We start from the raw sequence: 21,776 nt of genomic DNA on the forward strand, positions 1-21,776 counted from the left end.
TCGCATCCTCGTCTGGTTCCCCACACTGGTCTATATCACGCACAGATCGACTTGAAATGTACAAGTCACCATCACACTACCAATGCCTATTAAGAGGCCACAAATAAGAGAGCATGGAGACATCCTTTGTTTTCAGTAGTTGGTTGACACACATGCCGTCGGCCCTACTTACCCATACTCTCAGCGGCAAATCTTGTCGTTCCAATCGCTCTTGGTTTCTAACTTGGCAGAATCTACATCCATGTACAGAACTCCTAGTTTCTAGCATATGAAATAAACAGGTGTATCAAATATAGTCATTTGTTTTTTTAAATCAAGAAGAATTAACTACAGACTAACAAACAGAACGACGATTATCTTAGTGATGCCTCCAATCTCTAGGACTCTTCAACTTCTACGTTCTGCTGTCGTGTCTTTGTTTTATTTACGACATTTTCTTTGATAGTTAAACATTTCTTTAGATGGCGCACAAATTTTACAGTGTCACCCAATTCTATTCACAAAACAATGACCTTCAAGGGAGAAAGAACCTCACCCTGTGGAGTCAAACTTCTAGTCCAAGTGTGATCTGCGTAGATTGTTTTGGTGTGGAGTCGATTACCACGTCTATAAATATAGTTTTTAACACTTACGGAAAATGCATTGCCGCGGTTGCAAAGGTAGTGACAACGAGGGTAATCTCAGGCGAAAAGGTAGATGTCAGCGCATCCCATACCTATGCACTAACAATTTCTGAGCCTCCTTAATTTGGCCCATGCCAAGCATCAAGTCAGCTTCCCACATAGATTGACAAAGTGGTGCAAGCTGCTCTGAGATGGTTCATTCTTACTAGTAAATCTTGATGTATTGAAGCCGTTTTACAAGCGGTGGTGAAACATCAAGTCAAGTGGCGTTTGACTGTTGCATTAAGGGACTTAGTAAAAAGGGCGATGTTTTTTTTCCTTTTTGTAATCCCAAAGTTTATGGTTTGGCTTAAAACGCCAATGGCATAATATTTTGCTCACCTGTAGATTATTCGGACTCAATTTATTTTACCTATTTGGCAAAGTCTGACCCGAACACTATTATGGCGAAGTAATAAACACTTGGTAGGAAAGTTGGTTTCTCCTTTGCGCCCATATCACCTTCCAATGGATGTGATTGAGACCTACACATTTGTAAGCGCATTCTCCGATTGCAGAAAAGGAAAAAGCTTTACTTTAACACTACAACTTCCAAAAAGGCATCAAACATGGCACCATTTAAGAGTGATCTACGCAACAACTTGTCGCTGATTGGGTGGGGTACAAGGCCACGATTTGATTGGCCAATGCCGGTCTGGAAGTATGCTGCCTTTCAATCACCTCCGCTTCAGTCGCCATAATTATCGTCTTTGGCTCTGTTTGGAAAAATTTCCAGCTACGATTTTGAAAGCTAACCAAATTGCATGTAATGGGGAGAAAGTAGTTAGTCAAGTACTAAATTGATGATAGTAGGATTTTGTCATCTGTCGATACTAAATCAGAGCTGATCTCCCCTCAATGATTTAAGTCTCCTAAGTTATGAGATTTCAAGTTGGGCCAAAACGCGGAACGAGAACCTACTAGTTTATGCTATATAACTGGGAAACACTTATTTTGGATTGTTTGCTTTCTCTGGAAGTCGAATAAGATTGCCTGTTTTACTGTATTTCACTTATTATTCAAACTAGTTAATTTTTCGTTTGCGTTGTAGGCCAAAGCCGACACTCGTGAGTACAGCATGTCAGTTGCTGCGTTCTCCGACTCCCTCGGCATCACCTGCGCTGCATTTGTTGCCATTCCTCTGCATAACTGGCTCTGTCGCTTAATTGCCCCTAAGCCTACTTAGTTCTAACTTAGATTACCTTTATTTCTTGCCTTCCGTAAGTTCTTTTTCCCCTTCTCCGAATCATGGATTGTGCCAAATATATTTTGCCTCGATACTGATGTAACATAAGTAGCCTCGGCTGTGCCCCGTCTGTTTGATCTCGGTGGAAGCCATCACACTTCAGGAGACTGAGGTGGAATGTGGCTATCCCTTAGCATATTGTCGACCAAGGCATTCTTGTAGATACTGGCGTCCATGGCCGGCAGTGTCATGGTAATAAAGGGGTCAGATGAACAAATCTGACAGAAATCAACGCAAAGACAAGCACGATAGCACTCCACCACCAAGACGCGTCCTATGACGCCTCCCATTTCGATTTTTCCCATGGAAATAGTGATCGAGATCGGCTTTCATGCTTAAAGTCTACCATTTCATCGTTGCCTTTTACCCTAGCAGTCATCTATCCGTCAGATGAAAAGCAACTACTGGAGGGGAATGGATAATTTTTTTTTCAGATCCCTACAATTGGTATTCCACTTTGAAGCGGAATTTAAGTTATTCGAAACCCGATTTCGCCTCCACAGTTCCGGTTCCTCCGGAGATCGCACTGATGAAAGGAAGAGGAGAGGTGGGGTAGGACGCCTTTATAAAAAATGATTCACTGATTATGACAATGGTTATGGTGAGTAAACATTTGAAGAATTGGGGGTGTCGAAGCTCAGTTCCGAAAGGACTGAGACGGGCAATTTATCGCGATTTACTGGACGTAGCATGTGACGGCCGAAAGGCTGAAATCAGAAGACAACGCAACGTGAAAAGCTAAGTCGGATGATAGCTCGGAAAGTTAGTTCTTCCTCAGATTATGCAAAACTTGTGCATTCGGCTAAAACTATAAAATCTGTATCAATTTTGTCGCACTAAGTATCGAACAGTAACTAAGAGATTTAGGTGTAGACATACCAGTGTAGCAGAAGTAGTCGCATCAGAAGTGGCACCTTGCTTTGCTCTAAAATCACCAGATCGTAGAGCACCTTCTGCTCCTCGGTTGCGAACTCGCCGCAGCATCGGTGTTTGAAAGATCGGAGTGAGGGGCGGTGTGAACTCGTTATCGTTTTCGTCATCCTTTGGTTGCCTCTTCGGACTGTCCGGACTCTCCGGGCTGTCCAACTCGTGGCGCATGTTGGCAAACTTCGCTTTCAATGCACGTGCAATCAACTCGGCGGGATCTAGTCGACTGTGGAAGTAGCGAGCAATAAAAATTGTTCCCATTGAAGACTTTCGTGCGGTATTCATTACCAAAACCGTTAATTGGTTTGACGAATCAAAGAACCATATTTGAAAAGGCTTAGATTATCATACTACTTTCTACTAAGCATGCGTAATACCTTAACTTTGACTTCTGCCAACAGGTTGACCCAACTGGAAGACAACTGTAAGGATGTAATTGACAGTAATGAGTAGTGTCCGGACTGTAATATGCTTGAATCTATAGAAACTGATTAATAGGTAAAGGTATGCAAGTGGTTGCACGGCATTTCGCTTAACAACTACAGGACGTATTCGGTACTTCCACCTTCTGAGGTTCATTCAAGATCTATTTACTGCGAATAGAATTCATTGAGCGTTCTTCCATCCTTCCAGACTCAAAATGGTGCCCACCTTGTGGACATATTTCCAAGGCCCTTGTGAACTGCCTCATTTGAACCACATCCAGGTAAAACATTTCATGGACGCAATGTGACATTCTCAAATTTGGTTACCCAGAGACAACGTTAAATTGTTTAGTAGCATGGAGTCGTCTCATCAAAAATTCCAAGGAAACAAACGTAGAAGTTTCTACAAATGGCATATGAAAAAAGGGACACTTGCGGCAATCAAGTAGGGGACTCTAGAGCCGATAGAAATTATTCAAGTGCAAAATGAATGCAAGGCGGTAGAAATGACACCTGATTTAAATGAGTGTTTGACTAAACAAACCTTGAGCATCTTCAAAGACTCAACCACTACCGGGATTCAAGTGTTATTGGGAAAATAACTTGATGTGGCAAAAAAGTGTTTACTACAACCACAATCAAAAGAAATATGCAATTAGACAGCTCACTTAGACCACATGGTACCCATTTGACGCCGGTTTTTTTCCTTTCCAACAAAAGTTAGACTTTTTACTGACCATACTGAATCGAGTGTTGCCATGGGAAGACAGTTCGCCACAAGTTTGACAGAAATAATCATCGCGACTAACTTAGGAGTGAAGAGAAAGTCATTTGCAATAAAAAAAAGACGCGAGCTCAACGCTATTCACTAGTGGTAAATGTATCTTTAAAATGTTATCGCCACTTAATGGATATGAGTAGTATTCAGTCAATAACTCCAGAAGCGCGCAATATTGTTGTGACAATTTCTTGAAGATTCGTGAATTTATACCCTTACAATTTAAAAAAGTACAGATGCACAAGCAGTTCATTCATCTCACACGTCACCGCTTGACAACTTTTTTATTGTCACAACTGAATAACGATCAAATTGACAATGTTGAGGGGGAAAGCACAAAAAACTGCTCCAAGATATGATTACAGACAGTAGCATGGAGTTCAAGTTCGAATCACTTAAACTGCTAGCCACCCAAACCTTCCAAGTAAGTCGGTAAACTCGATACTAAGACGTGTGCATTCAACTTAGACAAAAATTGCGTTTTTCCCCACCTGGGATCAACATCGCGCTCTCGGATAGGTGTCCCACCAGTGGAACGACGCACGGAGCGCAGTTTGATTGAACCAGAAGTAAGCTCCTTTAAAACTTGGGACATGTCACCCCTAGCTGCTGGTTGTGGCAGTTTTGACGGGTTGAGACCCTGGGGGAAAAAAAACAAACACAGAAGTGGAATGTGTCAGTAATACCCTGCGCAATGCCCACTGTTCTAACTTCAGGGACTTTTCTATTAAGCGCAAAAACTTCCCGACTAATGCTTCGCAAATTCAGTCTTCCTAAAATACCCTCTTTTCCAGCAGCTTGCTGCGCCAATCGAAGGTCGATGGTGGAGGTGGCGGCGGTGGAGGAGGAGGAGGAGGAGGTGGAACAGGCCCAGAAAACGCTGGTTGTGATGGCGGCACAAGAAGTCCCGATGAGGCAGTCTCCACCACCCCCGAGTCACTGAACGCCTCGTCGACGGCAGTGGGGGGCGAGGTGATGGCGGCAGCGATAGTGATCTCGCGATAGGACTCCTTTACTGGTGCTGTCTTCTCACCATCAAAAGCTGCGGTGGCGGGAAAACCCATACGATCGCGCTCCTGCTGGAACACCAGTTTGGCCAGCTGGGCTCGAAGTTGACCCAACTCAATCTCCAGGTTGGCGATCCTATCCGCATCCGTCAACTCTGGAGGTGGGGGGAGATGCCAGTGATAAACGAAACGTAGTGACTAATGCTGTCTTTTAAATCGCATTCCCCGCTTTTATCTACTACCAAGCATCGAATTGGTGGAATCTGAAATTACAAAGCAAAGGCAAACGTCTCGATAGGAAAGTTTTTCAGTTCTAGCAAATGCTAAAACGCTCCCTTGGCCAGAAAGGACCTTATGCTGAAGTGAACTGCTTAAATACTGGACAAAATAACTGTTTACAGGGACAAGCATTATGTTCACCGTTAAAATAATTAATCATAAACGAAATTTGATGATCTGGAACCATTCTCACGTTGTGAGGAAATAAAGCTAATGTAGATAAATTCATAATGAAGACTGAAAAATAGTTAACTGACAGGACATCACTGAAGTGCATCTTCCAGTGTCCACGTGGGTCTACTTCCTCGATGCACTTCGGTGAAAAAATGAAAATAACGAATTGGTAAAAGTGCTGACTATAAAAGGTTTAAATTTTTAACCTTGATACGATACACATTCATAGTATTAAAACTAGTATCATCAACCCTGATTTAAGGCATCCGATTACTGCCGAAACGGCCGAATTAGAAATCCGAAGACATCAGACGATCCTCGCGTCGCAAGGACCTGAGAATAACCCATATTAAAGTCAGTCAACAGCAAAATGATAGTAAATTTGGGCAGATGGGACAGTTCCAAAATGAAAACGCTTAAGTTGACTTGTTCAAGAGTTCACAAGATTCACAATCTCTTTAAAATATCCTTTTCTCCGGTGAAGCTCGGCAGAGAATCCATTGGTCAATCTCATCAATATCCGCGAGATTAAAAGCCAAGTTATAGCATAAACCTATAATTGTAATGAGAATTTATAAGACCGTGCCTGCTTCACTATCCTGTACTATACTCTACGATGATCAGAGTAGGAAAATGAAATGTGGTTAAAAAACAGCTAATTCAAATGATGCACGACTAGTGACAAAAAATGACATCTCACCGTGCACAGCTACTACTCCGGCTGCTTTTTTAGCTGCTACCTGTGAAACCGAATCATCAGCCAGCACCGCTGAGGACGTTGATGACTGGGTTTCATACTCTCCCGCCACAGAAGCCGGTTGACTCTCAGGTGGTTGGCCATAAAATTGAGTTGACTGGGAAAGCCAGGCATCACAGCGCGCAAAGATCCGTCGGCACCGTTTGTTGACCACCTCTGGACCTGCGAAGGAAGGCACCTCGGCTCCTACTGCCACCTCCGATCGATACTTCTCAAATTCCCCACGGTCTGCGTCGAAGGCGAAGATGGTGGGAGGACAGGGTGTCGCATTATGCTCGTAAGCAGTCCTTGAGGGCAAATCACCGACGTAACGGACGGCAACGGGTGGAAGATCAGAGCTTGACTTGGAGCGGGGGGAACCGAGGTCCGAGGAGGAAGAATCAAAAGGCCCGTTCATGGGGACCAGACTAAGTTGGGAAGAGGAGCATTCTACACTGTTGGTTGTGAGGCTGGATTCTTCCATCTTTGAGTGGAAAATGACAACTAGTATCAAAATGTTTATCACAACAAATGTTTTTTGACTGGTAAACTGGGTCATTATGCAGTATTTTTCGACGGCCACGTCGTATTCCATTCTTCATAGTGTAAAGAAAGATTGCTTTATCCCAGACATTACAAAGGGGAATTAATTTAGCAAAAGCGTCCATGCCCATTGCAGGGCCTATCCGGTTTATTTTGAAGCTTCTGCTATTACGCAATTTAAAAAAAATGCTACTGACGTAGCCCTACTCGTAATAGTACGTGACAAGTTTGTTTTTCCTACTATTGCTCATAATAGCCTAGGCATGTGGTGGGGAAATCGAGCCTGAATGCCGTTAATCGAGATGAACAGGCAACAGTGATGTGTACGTGCATGGAACAGCATATGATGACACATTAAGTTTTTTGCCAGCGGATGGTCACATTCCAGAACTATAAATACCTACCCCCCGCAGATGACTTTAAACACAACTAGATATTTTAATAGTTAACACTTCAAGGACTATCGCACGCCAGTCAGTGTTGATCCTGGCCGTACTGGTTCAAGGTCGACAACATAGTAGTCATTCCTGTGAGCACTATTTCATATCCATAGATACATACCTAATTCTGGGCGCCAGGTCAACAAATAGCGTACAGTGGGACAAAATTTTTCAAAGGATAAATCGTCCTGCAAAAATGGGAAGCACAACCACTTGCGCATATTTACAATTTTAAAACACCTGGCTGTGGCGACGCTTCCTAGGCATTAAATAAACTCCAATGCAGTGCGTACAGGTGGAGAGGGGCATCTTCAGAAAAAATGGCAGTTTTGCCCTCTGAACCACATTGCGCCCTTATATAAAAGTCCCAATTTGCCCGGAACGTCCCCCGTAGATAGTAAATCATTTAGTAATAGACACTTGTTTTGCAAAGCTACGTAATAAACGATATTAAAAATCGTTACCTCTGATTCAAACTCGTTTTGAGCAACACAGAGTTGAGCATTTCTTTCGAGTCTTCTAGCAGATAGGGATAACCGAGTCGCAGGGGTAGAGATGGGAATGTACCGGACCAAATGTCTCAGTGAAAAAACGGACCGAAGAAAACAAAACTAGGGTTGAAGGAATTCACTTTAAAAAGCTCATAAATGCATGGTGAGATGTAAGCAGTTAAATAAATGACGATTATACATTTGCGCAAAATGCGTTGTATTTTGATAGTACTGGGAAGAGAAATGAAGCGTAACGTACCAGCTGCGAAAGTGCAAACAGCTGAACGCGTTCTTTAGTCTTGATCACCATAATGGAATCAGCGTCAACACAGAGGACCAAAAACGAATCGCCCGACGGCCAAATTATCCGCCAGTGACACGCGACACATGTTCGACAATTTTAAAGTATGAAAAGTTTATAATAATCAACTGTGGATTTAAGTGTTACACACATATTAGAGGACAAATTACAACTGCACATATTTTATCGTAATTTCAAAGCCAAGTGTGAAAAAGGAGCGAATTTTAAAATAATTTTTTAGATGGGTTGACTTGCTGATAATGCACTGATATTTCAAGTAAAATTACTATCATTTTTAGAGAGATCCTATGCACACATTTTCAAACGCAGTCGGCAATATTCAAGCAAATTGTTGTGAAACTAAAGTAGTTTACAACGGGTGACTTGTCTTTAAGCACATTTTATCTCGTCATCTCGTTTATTGCCTCCTCTACTCATGAGACTTCCAAACCTAGGCGGAATCTATCTGATAGCCACCTGCTTTGCTCCCGCCATCACAAACTTTTCGTTAGTTAACACTTCTCGTCTTTTTGTGGTTTCCGCATTCAAAACGCCGCCCTGTTAATGTTGATAATTTTATGAAAATCGCCCTACACATTGCCTTTTTTCATTATCAAAACTCGCCATTTTATTTGGCTACAACGTGGACTGTCCCCTGAACCATTCGTGGTCGAGGATTACCTCCATCTGGCATCAAATGTTATTGGCCAAACATATCCACTAGTCCCAACCTCGTAACTAATCAACTTTATCAGTGTCATTTTCTTACTCGTTTATACAAGTGCGCTAAGACTATCAAATTCCAAAGTCGTATGGGGTCAACTTCATGTATCTATCAATAAAAATACAAAACGATGTGAAGCAATAGCGAAACCGATGTCACCTCTGCTACTGACTTGCCTGGGTAGAAATGCACAGAAGACCTTTTAATGTGTACATTAACATCTGTGTCGTAAAAATTTAAGCCGATTCGTTTCTTATCTTACTCCTTCATTCCTCTAAGTGCATGAGATGCATAAATAAAGTTATAGAATTATTCGTTATTCTAAGTGTAATGAATGGCTTACGATGACTAACACAAACGTCGTGCTAAGATCTTTAAGAATATTCGGTCCGCATAGCCCAGTTATTCGATAAATTTTACATGAGCCCAAATAATGTAAGGTTTTTATCTAGCATATTTGCTGTTCCCAAATCAACCACTTTAGTTATTCAGGGCACAATAATATCCCAGATCAATCTTATCTCTTAAAATTCAATTAATCTATTTCCTTTCAGCGATTTGGGGCAAAGAACCTATTTTTATTCACAGCTTAGACGAAGAACTTAAAACGATCACTAAAAATCAGTGTTTATATTGCCTTACTCGCTTCGTATTCTATCATACAGTCGTCTAATTTTGCGAGGAAGAGGTGCCGATCATCACTTAGAGAGGATGAAGATGAGGAGGCGTCTATTCCGTCCCAGCTATATTGGCAGTTGCCTCATGGCTAGGTTTGCAGCTGCATGAGTTATGAGGCTTTATGCTGCTCCGTCGTGCAAAAGTACGACTTTCTACTGACTGACCGACCAGTCCTGGCCACCTTGGCTGTGCCTTGGGAGGAAGTCTTCTTGGCCCCCTTTGAGTTGTGTCATGTTGCATGGATACTACAATCGCACTAGGTTGGCTTTCAGTAAGTGAACAAATTCCAGGGAGCAATCACGACTGTATTTTACCACCCATGTGCAGGGTAGGTGTAATCCTGGTCAGGTTAAGTGACGCCTATCTTAAAAATCTGGGTTGGTTATCAGAGTGGTGAATGATTTGCTGATAACCATTGGTATGTTCGCTTTCTTTCTTCGCAAGTTAGTTCGGCAATTAGTCATAAATCAGTGTAAATTCTACAGTGAGTCCGTAAAGAGTATGTGAATATAAGGAAGTAACCGAATGATATACATTGGAGCCTTTTGTCTGCCATCTGTTGCCACTGCATGGTATATGGGGGAGACTCATACGCTTGACAACTTCCACTGCAGCTTCCCCCTTCCTTCTTTGTCCATTGGTCTACCCACCCATCAGTCCATCCATCCACTCACCTAGTTATCCATTCATTCATCTTTTTGGTTATCTATTTTACCCATCTGGAAGTCGCTTATTTCTCACTTACGCATCCATTGTTAAATCACTTTAACAAGTATGAATGCTAGAGCAGGCCCAGTAACATAAACTAAGCACATAAGATGTAATGACAGCTGTCTGCAACCTGTCTTCTTTTTCAAAAGACGTGACTAGCTGTGTAAAAAGCATGATATCACTTATCATGCGCCCTCAAAATAAGGACCAAAAAAGAAGGAAGCGTTCTGATGAGCGCTGTCACAGCCCGAGCTCACGTACAATCACGAAGAGGTGCGGCGGAAGGTGCCGACTGGGTCAGCCGTTATTAAGTGGCGAGTTCTCGTGTGCGAGTGTATGTTGTAGTTGTCGCTCTAGTTTCGTGAATTCGTTTGGTAGTTTATTTCATCGACTTTTGTAAGTGTCCTGCACATTTTTAATCTATTTGTCTTAGATTTAGCCACCTATCCATCAGTTTTGGATCCATTGGCAATGGATCTAACAGCAACTCTTAGCCCATGCCGCCCTCAACCACCCATCCATGCAGTTCAATCTTACCATGTTAGCTATTTGCTCATTTATCCATTCATCATTTTTGAACCACTTCTTTACTAGCAATGGTTTTGTATAGGCAATTCGGTCTAAGGATGAATTTTAGCTAAAATTATGTCGAATCGAGTAGTTTTACTTAGCCACCTGGCATGGAAGGAGAGATACTAACTCCAGCTTCCGATTTGTCTACCCTGACCCCAACTTACAGGGCAAATTGCTCTTAGTATGTATCTAAAACGTCCGCATGAGAGCAATTATTCTTTTGACTGACTGAAGCTCCAAATACTATCTTACTTCCTTCTTTTAGCCCCATACAGTAATCAGGACTTGGAACCAACTCAACACATCAGTGAATTAGGTGGTACGTCATTGAACATGAATGACATTACGGTACAATCGCCCTCGTTTTTGCCTAACGAGCACGTTTTAAGATGGGAAATTTTTTGCATACTATGACATCTAGAATCAGAAAGTGGAGATTACGATGATGAAGATGAGTTCAAAAAAGGAAGGAGTGAGTACATAAACATGACATTGTATTAGAGCCCACAACGACGCTAGCTGAGGGGCAGATTTACAAGACTTTATGCGTGTTAAATATTCAATTTCACCATTTTACGAGGGTACATCTGTGTCATGACAAAAAAAACATGTTCGGAGATTTGCCATTTTGAATGGGTGAAATTCAATAAATTGGGTTTGAATGAGGAAAATTTGACTAATAAATAGAAGTTTGAGACAGAAGATCTCTATGGCTTAAAATCAGCCATACATTAAGTGATAGAGATGCCTGAACACAGACCGGGCCGATGAACTGAAGCCAGCCATAGTGGAAGGAAGCGGTGGATGCAGTCGCTACAATCAAGGAATTCCAATTAAAGGAATCTTTTTTAACCATTTGAGAAAAGTTTTCTAAAATTAGAGGCTTCATTACTTGATTTAATTTTTTATCGTAATAAATGGTTTCCTGCCAGTTGTGGAGTCATTTGAAAATCTTAAATTATATAATCGAACCAACATGAAAAATTTTTTTGATTACTCATAAATTTTCCGAGTTCACTCCATTTTTCGACTTAATTTTTATTTGATTTAATTTAAATTACGAAGTTTAGACCAAACCAATAAAAATTAGGGATTATGCCAATCCCGTAATACTCCCTGGTACCGCCAACCAATCAGAGCTCGCGGGCACCTTCGCAAGTACCGCCTATTGGTAGCCTACCGAGAAAGCGAAATTCGCGCATACTCTGCCTATCCACGAGTACCGAAGGCACTAGCTGCCGTCACCGCCGCAGCCGATGCGCTTTTTTTATTCGTGAATGAATTTACTAGCATTATTCACACCATTTTTTTTGACAATTTAATAGATAAATGACCTTGACTTCTGCCAATCATAACGACAAGTAAGTTTATTATCGTTCATGGATTTTTCTTCGAATATGCTAGAATACTCAAGTAAAGCAAAAAAGTTGATACGAAGTAAGCCTTGGTCTGGTATAGAAGTTCTCACTTAACTATTGGAAAAAATACTTACGTTTAACAGAGTATCGCAGTAGTTCAAATCATCTACGTAGTTTTATTGAAAGTACAGCGGCGTTTAAAAGTATTGCAACAAAAGTATAAGGTCATTTCACGCCTTTGTTAACTTCGAATGTCTACCATCAGGTGCCTGCAAGATGGATTCCTTAGTGAGGCTGGCGAAATTCAAAGCGTTTCTAGGGTACTTTTTATCCGTCTTTGAATTGAGAGGTCAGAAATTTTAAAACGGTTAGGAAGGGGAGCGTTTAAGGTTTGCTAACATGTTTGGTTGATGGTAGACAGATAAGGCTTTTTTATTGGCTTAGGAAACCTCTATTACCAAAGTAATCTTCGATCACTCAGAGTCACACATTTGTGATGACTTCTTTGTCGGATTATACAACTATGTTTACGCTAAATCCTATTCCCTAGACAGATTGCTCATTTAAAACAGCAAAATTGCTAATAAGATATTCCCAATCTGGAGATAATTACAATTTATTTGATTTTGAACAGAAAATTACTGAAAAATTCAAAAAAATGAGTATGTGAATTCAATCGTGTACATAATTCATTTCTAGTAGAAGTCGGATAAATCCATCCAACCGTATGTTCATCTCAAACTACGCTTGAAGAAGCCTTGATACTGTTTTATGTGGGCTCTCAAAACAAAGAAGCAAGGTGGAAAAGCCTCCGCAAGATTTTAGGATGTTAAGGAACATCAGATTGTGCAGCATTAGTATCGAGGTCAGTCCACCTTTTGAACTTGTGAGATATTGAAAACGGCGCCCAAGGGAACAAATACATCCCCAGGCTGTTATACCATCTTACTCACCCCAAGATTTGTTGCCAGACCTGAAGGTGACGGCCTGGCCGCCCACTAACCAGTGTACTTGCAAGACACGCACACGAGCACCCCGCGAATTCAATTGCAATTGAGCGCGGATAGACGCGCGCCTTGTCGCGCACGTACTTACGCGCCTACCGGCGTAGTAGCAGCAGCAGCAGCAGCAGAAGCAGTAACAACAAGTACAAGCAGTCTTTCACACCACATCTCACCGCATCCACCTCCTTGACGGACACTCTAAGGGGGAGGAAGATGAAACTAACTCCAGGCGCCGCGATATCCACTCCGCTGTTGAACGGTGTGACAGAGGCAGGAGAATTTGAGCCGCCACTGCAACTACCATCACTGCCACTCTCATCGATGGCAGAGTTGACACTCAGCGACAGAGATGCATGGCTTCGGCTTATGGAACAGCATCCGCTAATTCTACGGAATCTATTTAATGCCGCGACGCAGAGTTCAAGGCACAGCGGGACTGATGGTGGAAATCGGGCTTTCATCGAAATGAGTGAGTTGTGATTTACCTAGATGCATTTGACGTGCTTTTGGCAAATTAGATAAATTTCTACCTCAAAATTGAACCTCTTATCAAGATTGGCCTTTGTGATAGACCTCTTCCAATTTTTAGTTAACTTGTTGACACCACCCTAGCCGCCAGAGGTCACCATTCGCCCTCACTTGAAGCTAAAACAATTGTTTGATTCAATAATTAAATTAGGGTCATGTATTTATTTTATAGCATCAAGATTAAACGACTCCTTACCATGTTGGTCACTCAGTGTTATTACCCTAAGTACAACCCACTGCATTCTCCCATGAGATGAAGGATCACTGAGAATTCTACCTTCTTATAGCACTTAGAAGTTGAAGTTTCCATGTCGGATTAACTTTTAAGCTGTTTTTTCACATGCAAAGCGTTTAATGTAATGGCAGGATGATAAAGTCCGTAACAGCGGGACGTAGTGCATGAGGTCATGCGTCGTGCTGTCTGGTAGGTAGGAAGCGTGCTTCCAAATGATTGACTGGATGAGTAGTTTTGACTGTTTCGCCCATTACAGCTGTTACTTTTGCGCCGTCAGTTTGTATCCTATTACAGTAGATGACTTCTCAGTCGTGATTGTTTTACCTTCATCGAGTGAGTTGGCCTATCCACAGTGGGTCCGTTCCGCTACATACCCCACCTCCTCCTAAGTGACAAACTACTTCTACAAGGCAATTTTGCAGCTTCGAAATAGAGTTAAGCTTTTTGTTCTAGGCAAAGAAATTTAACATTTACTCAGTAGATACATTCAACCGACATTCGAGGAAATGGCTACTAATTTATAACCACGTATAGCGCCCTCTTCTGATTACCCAAGAAGCTTCCCCATAACATTTTACTGTTCTTTATTTTCACTTTTAAAACGCAAAATTGGGTTTATTAATTCGGACACAACTCTTGTAAAAAAATTTTATTTGATGTCTTTGTTATCACCAAACCTTGTCGCTTCGTGTGGTTAGAACGTGAACCATTTCGAAAAGTCATTTGAGGTAGAATATTATTCCCCCTCTGGAATCAGATCTTCTTGCTTTAAAACGTAGTAAATAGTCAAACTAGTTATTATCAAACTCTTTTCAAATAGTCTTACGAATGCATTAGAGCTGTGTAAATCGGAAGGCCTCCAAAGAATGTTTATTTATAAGTAAAGTGATTAAAATAGTTGAGCTGTTTATCATCTCATTTCTTGATAATCCTCTTTACTAGTCATTTTTGAAAGTGGGATCTTTTACACGTTTTATTCATCAAAAATGTTAATTTTTCGGTCTTACACAACCATGACTCAATGCATATTCCAGCATTTTGTTTGATCACACGATGTGAAACTTAACTTTTATCATTTTTCTTTCATTTAATGTACAATTTGATGAAAGCTTCTAATTAATGCCTTTTAACAGAAATCTTAGTGTAGCACCAAGAGTAATTCATGAAGAAGGAAGGTATGATAATAGCAGGGCAGATTATGCAATGTAGACGTGCAGAAGGGCAGAGCTTCTGACATGTCCCGGAAGCCATGCCGCCCAGAGGAAATATTGCGACAGAGCCTTGGATATCCGTGAAACCAAAGCGGTGTTTTAAACACCAAGATGCAATAATCATCAAAATCTACAAAGATTAGAACGCCTACGAGATAACCTCGCATTCGCATCCTCCTTAGTCTACATCGTTAAAGTTTTGGAGGGCCTCCGAAGTTAGCACTCTTCTGTACGAAATAGGATCACGAACCCTTGAAAATGAACTGTGACAGAAACGAGAGTGTAGTGGGCCAAAATTTTTTAAGCAGTCAATAGAAGGACGGATGTAATTCGGGTCCAGTCGGAAGATAATACTGTTGTAGTGCTGCTTACCCCAATGAACAGGGCATAAAATCGCACAAAGTTATTCTTGACCTCCTCAAACCGAAATAAATCCACTTTTAAGAAAGATAAAGCCTATATTTTCAGGTGAGTCTTCTATCCCACTGACATCACAAGAGGATCAAGGCAGCCTACCTCAAATTTCATTGACCTTGAAGTCATTGCCTTCAGAACCCCGCTTGAATCCTATTGGTTCTCTACCAGTAGGTACTAAAAGACCAACTTCAGGCTCCTTTGTACTGGAATCCAACTGCCCCTTTGTCATGGACAAATTACCGGTGAGTAGTTGCCTGGTCACTGATCATGACCACGATATGATTCGTGACATGGTACAACCAATACTTTGGCATTTAAAAAAAGAACAAACAAAGTTTACTAGGGAAAAACCGAAGTTCTTTGCTGGAACCTCCAGTACCCCTAAACCAATATCACCGACAAATTTAAATATTCGTAAAAGTATCAGTTTACGGTTCGTCTAAAGTTTCCCCTGTTGTGAGCCAATTAGGCGTCCGGGCATTCCATGTACTGATTAATCGCTGTGTTACGGGCTGTGAGCTACCGCGGCTGGGAGTGACACCAACCAACTTGTGATCACCTTTGGTCCTGAAAACATTTACACCATTCAAAATCCCGATGTAGTTGAATACTCCATCACCGTGCTATACCGTGCTTGATTATATCTGTGAGTAAATATTTGGAGAGTTGGGTTTTACACCTTTGTCGACAAGGTGCTTTAGTCATCACCACATCCCATTCAAAGTCTCTCACCCAGTCCAGAGATGAACGATGATTATCAGGGATAGGAGAGGTCAGACTTGACACCTCATTTGGTGTTTATTACTACCAAGATAGAACTGTAAAACTGAACAGAATGTTCCAGTTCCAAAAAATTTTTACCAAAAAGCGGTACTTTCAATGAGAGCTTGCGCACGGAATGGCAGTTGTAATGGATATCTTAATCCATCAATAAGGCTGTTAATTTAATGTCAAAAAATCTCACCAATGTTAGATGCAAAAAAAACTTTGGCATCGGGAGGTGAAGGCGGTGGCAGCAAAACAGACAAGATGCATACTGTAAAGCGAGGGGGATAGAAAGGGCCGGAGGTGGTTGTAGCGATTACTTGCAGTGTTGTGTTGCGCTACTTCTTGGGAGTTGGACCACCCATTGAAGAATACGGGTAGGAACAAGGTTAATTGGGTTTTATGAGAATTTCCACTGTCATTTAACTACTTGCACCTTCCGCTCTTTAACTTATTTTGCCTTTGATTCTTTTAGACTTTAAATCCTCTCGAGACCTTTAAGAAACGCGAGGCTTTACAATTCACCTCCAATGAGATCGAGGAAAATCGGTACGAAACGATTTAATGTTATTTTATGATGAGAATGACAGAGCTCAATTCCAGCACCTAAGAAGAAGATGTTTCTTCGTTTTTGTTCTATTTAAATGAATTGAAAGGACCTTGAGAAATTTCTGACTAATCACTTTATCTACAGAAGGAAATGGTGGAAGAAATGTAGATACTTTTAAAGAAAACTCGAAAAAATTGCACGCATGAGTAGCGTGCAGAGGGCCCTTTGGTGAAATCATAGATGCTGGTCTATCATAAGACATATACCACCTTGTTGCCTCGTCTTCATTTATTTTGAATACCTCTGATGCTGTCCGTGACAATTTGAGTGAGAAAAGTAGGCTTCGCAGCGACGCCTTCTTGGTGACGCCTTGAAGAAGACATCTAAACCTATCAACAGGAATGCTGTCCGTATTTCTAAGATGCACATTCCGTCATCATTTCATGCCTATGCTTGCCCCACTAATTTGCATGGTGCCTGTGGGTAGATGTATCCAGTGGTGAATGCTCACCCACCTAAGCTCAAATGGCAAATACAGCTTAGACCTATGCACTTGGTACCACACAGTTTGAAGGTGGTCAAGAAATGGTCAGGAATAATGAGTCGGTCTGAAGATATTGCAATACGTTTACTTCTTGCCTCATATCACCGCAAAACTTACCTGTAACAAGATTTGGGCTTTGGTTGCAGTGAGCCGAAAGCTTGGATGGAAGGGATTCCGCCTTCTTCTAATCTTCAGTTTCATTCCTGGAACTTTTTTATTTCTCCTTCTCAAACTGCTGCCAATCATTGGTTTCGCGGTCAATTTAGAAGCAGAGGAGATAGTCAGAAGATAAAGTTTGATAGGCGGTGGAGTGGCGCGAACTAGGTTGTTTGCTTCTAGGAACAAAACATCTCGTTCAAAAAAATGGAGTTGTTAACAGACCTATATTCCGTCGAGTGTGTCAAGAAGGAAAATATGGCAAGATCTGCGTGTGTGAGAACCATGCGAACTTACTCATTTTTACTCATCCCCTTGGATGAGTCTGCCCGGTCATTTAGATCAGATACGCACAAACACAATCCATGTGGCTTTGAGTCATTATTTGTACACTAATACAAGCATGAGTCAGGATTTGGTATAAATTCTGAAGCGTACATCACCTCAGTTATAGGCCGCCATCATTGCAGCCCAATTGGAAGCGGTTCAAAATGACATGCTACATTCTACCTAAATAAATTTATTTTTTGTATCCAACAGCTCGTTAAAATAATACACTAGCAAGCTCAGTATACAAAAGACAAAGGCAATAAAACACAGTAATTTTAATGGAGTAGCGCAAGATACACCTTCAAAATGGATTACCCACACTTGATTCATAAGCCTTTAACAAAAATATACTTGGTTTATATTTTCTTTGAAGAGACACTTTCTTAGCCCCATAGGCGTGCAATAATGTCGTTAAAATTTAGTTGGTGATGACGCAACTAGAGGGATGATGTTGTGTGAAAAGTGACAATGTTTGTCATTTTCCTCCAATTGTCAGATAGGCTTTATTGGTGGTGTGAGCCGTTGATTTAAAAAACAAAAACCAAAAGCAAGCCATAAATCAGGTGCATCTCTTATGCCTGAATTCTAGCCTAATACAATTTTTTAATAAAGTGAGTTAAACACGTGACCTTGAGGTGATTGTTGGATTTTAACTTGACTATTCTGCTCGATAACATTAATGTCGTAATGTGAAACCTCCTCCCTTTAACTGTTTATTTTATGCTTTTTTGATACAAGCCAAAATCTAGTTACTTTAGCACATCTTTAAATTATTATCGTGCCCTCAAGAGTCTTGCCTGCAGTCGTAAGAACTTAGAGTAATCATGTAGTAAATATATTACTGTTGTATAAAAGGGTTGAGGCTCCTGGCATGACCTAAGGACCATACCACTGAGCAGGAGTGCAATTCGCGAGGACTTAAGCGTCCTCGGAATCAAAGTTGGAGTTGAGCAATTTGTAAAATACTGCATTGCATTTTCTTTAATAAACATTCAGGAAATATCGCATGGTTACTCAAATGTGCCGTAAGTTACTTAGATTAAGAAAGTCAGATTGGTGAGGAAATGTGACAGATTGAGCTAATTTTATGTCACCCCCCTGTCTACTGGCTTTGCCTTTTTTTTAATAACCGTCTTGCATTAAGCGATATAATGGTCTGGAATAGAATATAATGGCAATATTTAGCCATTAGAATGTCATTTATATGCCTCTCAGAGGTAAGCGATAGCTGATTCTCTCCTGGAGTGGTGAAATACCCAAACTCTGGTTGTCCTTTTAAAGTGTTATTCTCGACACTCAACTATGAGTGACCTGCATCAACCATAAAAATAGCACTTGGGATTGGTAAAGTCGCCTTCGAGACAGAGTTGAAGACCATGCGATGACGTCTCAACAAACGGAGAAGTAAATGGAATTTTAATTTGGATTTTGGTATGATTTATCCGTCATGAGCCCTGTCAGACAGCGTAAATTGGAGAGATTTTGTTGGGAGATATTTCTCAAGACTGAAAGATATCTTACAGCGAACGTTATTCATATACCTGGAGCACCTCAAAGGCAAATTTATCCGTAGGCATAGTGATACCCGCCCTTTTTTTTTCTACTTTCTACCATCACTTTAACACTGATTAGCATTCTTCATAAGCTGTTCGCACTTTCTCGTGAAAGAATGAAGCACTAAGCCTTCGCATTGGTCTGAATTTGTCTTTTCTCAGCAGTCGGGGAGGCGCTTTCCCATGACAACAAGCCCTTCAAGTCTGGTCTCGATCTATAAGGTGCTTATAACACTCCATTTTAGTTTGTCATCAGTCAATGCTGCCATCCTAAAGAATAAAGCAGACAAATGAAAATCGTTTTAAAGTGAGGCCTTTTTTTCTTGTAGAGAAGATAGATTGCCAGTAAAGAAGAAAGTAGCCACACGTGAGACAACTTGTCTTCTCAAGAAATGGCTCTACGAGCATCGCAAGAACCCCTATCCCACCAAAGAGGAAAAAGCTATGCTGGCCGCAGTGACACGCATGAATCTAACTCAAGTATCCACCTGGTTTGCCAACGCAAGACGACGTTTGAAAAAGGAGAATCGATTGACTTGGAATGCTACGAATCGAACACTTCCACCACATCTCTCGCCACCATCACCATCGACAACCTTCCAACCTCTACCCCCGATGTTCTGGAACGAGGATTGGAGCATTGCTAGAACTCTCACTAGCCAGGTCCATTCCATTCTGTGGTCCCAAGTAGTGAAAGATACCAGATCTCGCGTGACAACAAATGGATTTGAAAAAGAGGTGGTTTTGGAACCAACTTCAATGCCACCATCTTCACCACCTCCACCTCCTCCTCCACCTTCTTCGACAAAAATCTGGTCACTGGCAGCACTTGTGGAGGAACGGCCGCCTTGCAAAGAACCCTCTAGTGGCAATAACTGATGATGTGGAAGACTCGCTTACCCTTGATAATGTTTTACTTTGCGCATAAGTGTTAAAAATATGCTACCTTCCCTTTTTAGGGCCTAGTGGAAATAAGTTAAATAGTTTTGTTCTAGGTCTTTTTGAGTTAAGGTGGAAGTTATACTGCTGATCCTCCAGCTGTTTAGCATAAAGTTTCGCAAACAGATTAATGATTTAGTTAAATGTTTAAAAATTGCTCCTTCTTTTCAACATTTTATTATTCAATGGTGTAAAATTTATCCACTCCATTGACTAGTTTCAGTGAAGCCTTAGTAAAGATTCACATTAAGACTGTTGAGTGAATTTTTTTTCAATCTGACTGGAATGACGCAATAATGGAATTTTCTGGTTTAAAACTTAGTGATAAACGATTTTGGTAGGTTAATAAGCAAAGAATACCCTCTGAAGCCATCCAGGCTGGTGATTGGTTCCAAGCGATTTAATAGTCCATAATTTCGTGCTACTAATCCAGAAACGGATGCACTCCTCGTTTTCTATCACAAGCTCTGTCTAATACCCACCTACGGCAATTCAAACAGTGTTGCTGTTGTCATGGCTCTCTGTCGCATTATCGCTCGCACACATGTCATATGGGGTCACTCAAGCCACCGATAGTTAAAATGTCAGGCGATGCTAGTGCGCGTGTATAAACACAACAACGGCCTCTTTTCTAACAATAACAAGAGCATGCAATCCAAACCGGCGGATTCAGACACGTATCTACCGAAAACTTCAAGCACCGTTTGTACAGTGAAGTGACTGTTAGACGCATCCCTTTTAAGGCATTTGATTGGTTAGGGTAAATTTTCGAACACTGACAAATTTTTTCTTGCCAAAATTGCTTTATAGATGAGGTGTAAAAGTGTGAGGGAGAACTAAGTCAAAAAATTTCGTTTCTACACCTTAAACGACCCACTTTTATTTCGAATTTACAAATCCCAATTTGACTTGAATAATGACGCTTAAGCAATAGCTACAACTTGGTCTGTCAGGTCCATCACTTCTTATGTGGGTGTATCAGACTGCTTGATGTCTGCTAAATAGCAATAATAGATTCTTACAAAGCATAGGCTGAAAAAAAAAACAAGGTTTGGTGAAAATGTTCGCCAAAATCCCAAAGCATTATGCCTTTTTTTCCCCTTCTTCCCTTTCAACTCGTCATCATTTCCATTTGAAGATTAGAAATAATGTTTGGCTGTGCAAGAAATGCCACACCTTACAACGGATGATAGGCTTATAAGGAAAAGCAGTCATGCTATTGTCCAACCCGTGCACAGAAAAGCTTGCACACACCCAGTTTGGCTCACATCAACATAGCAGACACTATTACCCCCACTATAAGGCCTAATGTCAAAGATTTTTGCTTGAAAAGGAGTAAGATGGGAAAAAAGGTAAACACCTGGAAGTGAGAATTTTGCCTTGATACAGGAAAACGGATTATGGAATCGAGTCACGAGGGATGTTTTAGTCAAAACGGGACTTTTAGATTACAATGGAAGCAAACAGGTTTCAAAAGATATAAATAGTCCC

The 21,776-nt window shown here is 41.1% G+C and overlaps 4 protein-coding genes across 4 annotated transcripts in view; 3 read left to right on the plus strand and 1 right to left on the minus strand. All coding sequences in view use genetic code 11, as the record gives it.

The window, feature by feature from the left end:
- Window positions 1–1,848, plus strand: part of EGR_09851 (Battenin) — a gene marked incomplete at both ends in the record, with an annotated part of 10,879 nt that extends 9,031 nt beyond the window's left edge. Inside the window, one exon of the mRNA XM_024499100.1 lies at window positions 1,714–1,848. Within this exon, the coding sequence (XP_024346482.1) occupies window positions 1,714–1,848 (135 nt within the window). The remainder of the gene's footprint in view (window positions 1–1,713) is intronic.
- Window positions 1,849–2,504: 656 nt separating this feature from the next.
- EGR_09852 (protein of unknown function duf729) lies at window positions 2,505–6,718 on the minus strand (the record flags this gene model as incomplete). The annotated part of the gene is made up of 5 exons (XM_024499101.1): window positions 2,505–2,615; window positions 2,788–3,061; window positions 4,530–4,678; window positions 4,821–5,200; window positions 6,199–6,718. The coding sequence occupies 5 exons, from the start codon at window positions 6,716–6,718 to the stop codon at window positions 2,505–2,507; spliced, it is 1,434 nt and encodes a 477-aa protein (XP_024346483.1).
- Window positions 6,719–12,074: 5,356 nt separating this feature from the next.
- EGR_09853 (hypothetical protein) lies at window positions 12,075–15,891 on the plus strand (the record flags this gene model as incomplete). The annotated part of the gene is made up of 5 exons (XM_024499102.1): window positions 12,075–12,132; window positions 12,197–12,270; window positions 12,604–12,715; window positions 14,355–14,513; window positions 15,500–15,891. The coding sequence occupies 5 exons, from the start codon at window positions 12,075–12,077 to the stop codon at window positions 15,889–15,891; spliced, it is 795 nt and encodes a 264-aa protein (XP_024346484.1).
- Window positions 15,892–16,414: 523 nt separating this feature from the next.
- Window positions 16,415–20,225, plus strand: EGR_09854 (Homeobox protein araucan; the record flags this gene model as incomplete). The annotated part of the gene is made up of 3 exons (XM_024499103.1): window positions 16,415–16,486; window positions 16,689–16,762; window positions 19,676–20,225. 3 exons carry the CDS (start codon window positions 16,415–16,417, stop codon window positions 20,223–20,225), a joined length of 696 nt encoding a protein of 231 aa, XP_024346485.1.
- Between the last annotated feature and the right edge of the window lie 1,551 nt (window positions 20,226–21,776).

The sequence above is a fragment of the Echinococcus granulosus genome, assembly GCF_000524195.1.
Source record: "Echinococcus granulosus chromosome Unknown EG_S00171, whole genome shotgun sequence".
Lineage (NCBI taxonomy): Eukaryota > Metazoa > Platyhelminthes > Cestoda > Cyclophyllidea > Taeniidae > Echinococcus > Echinococcus granulosus.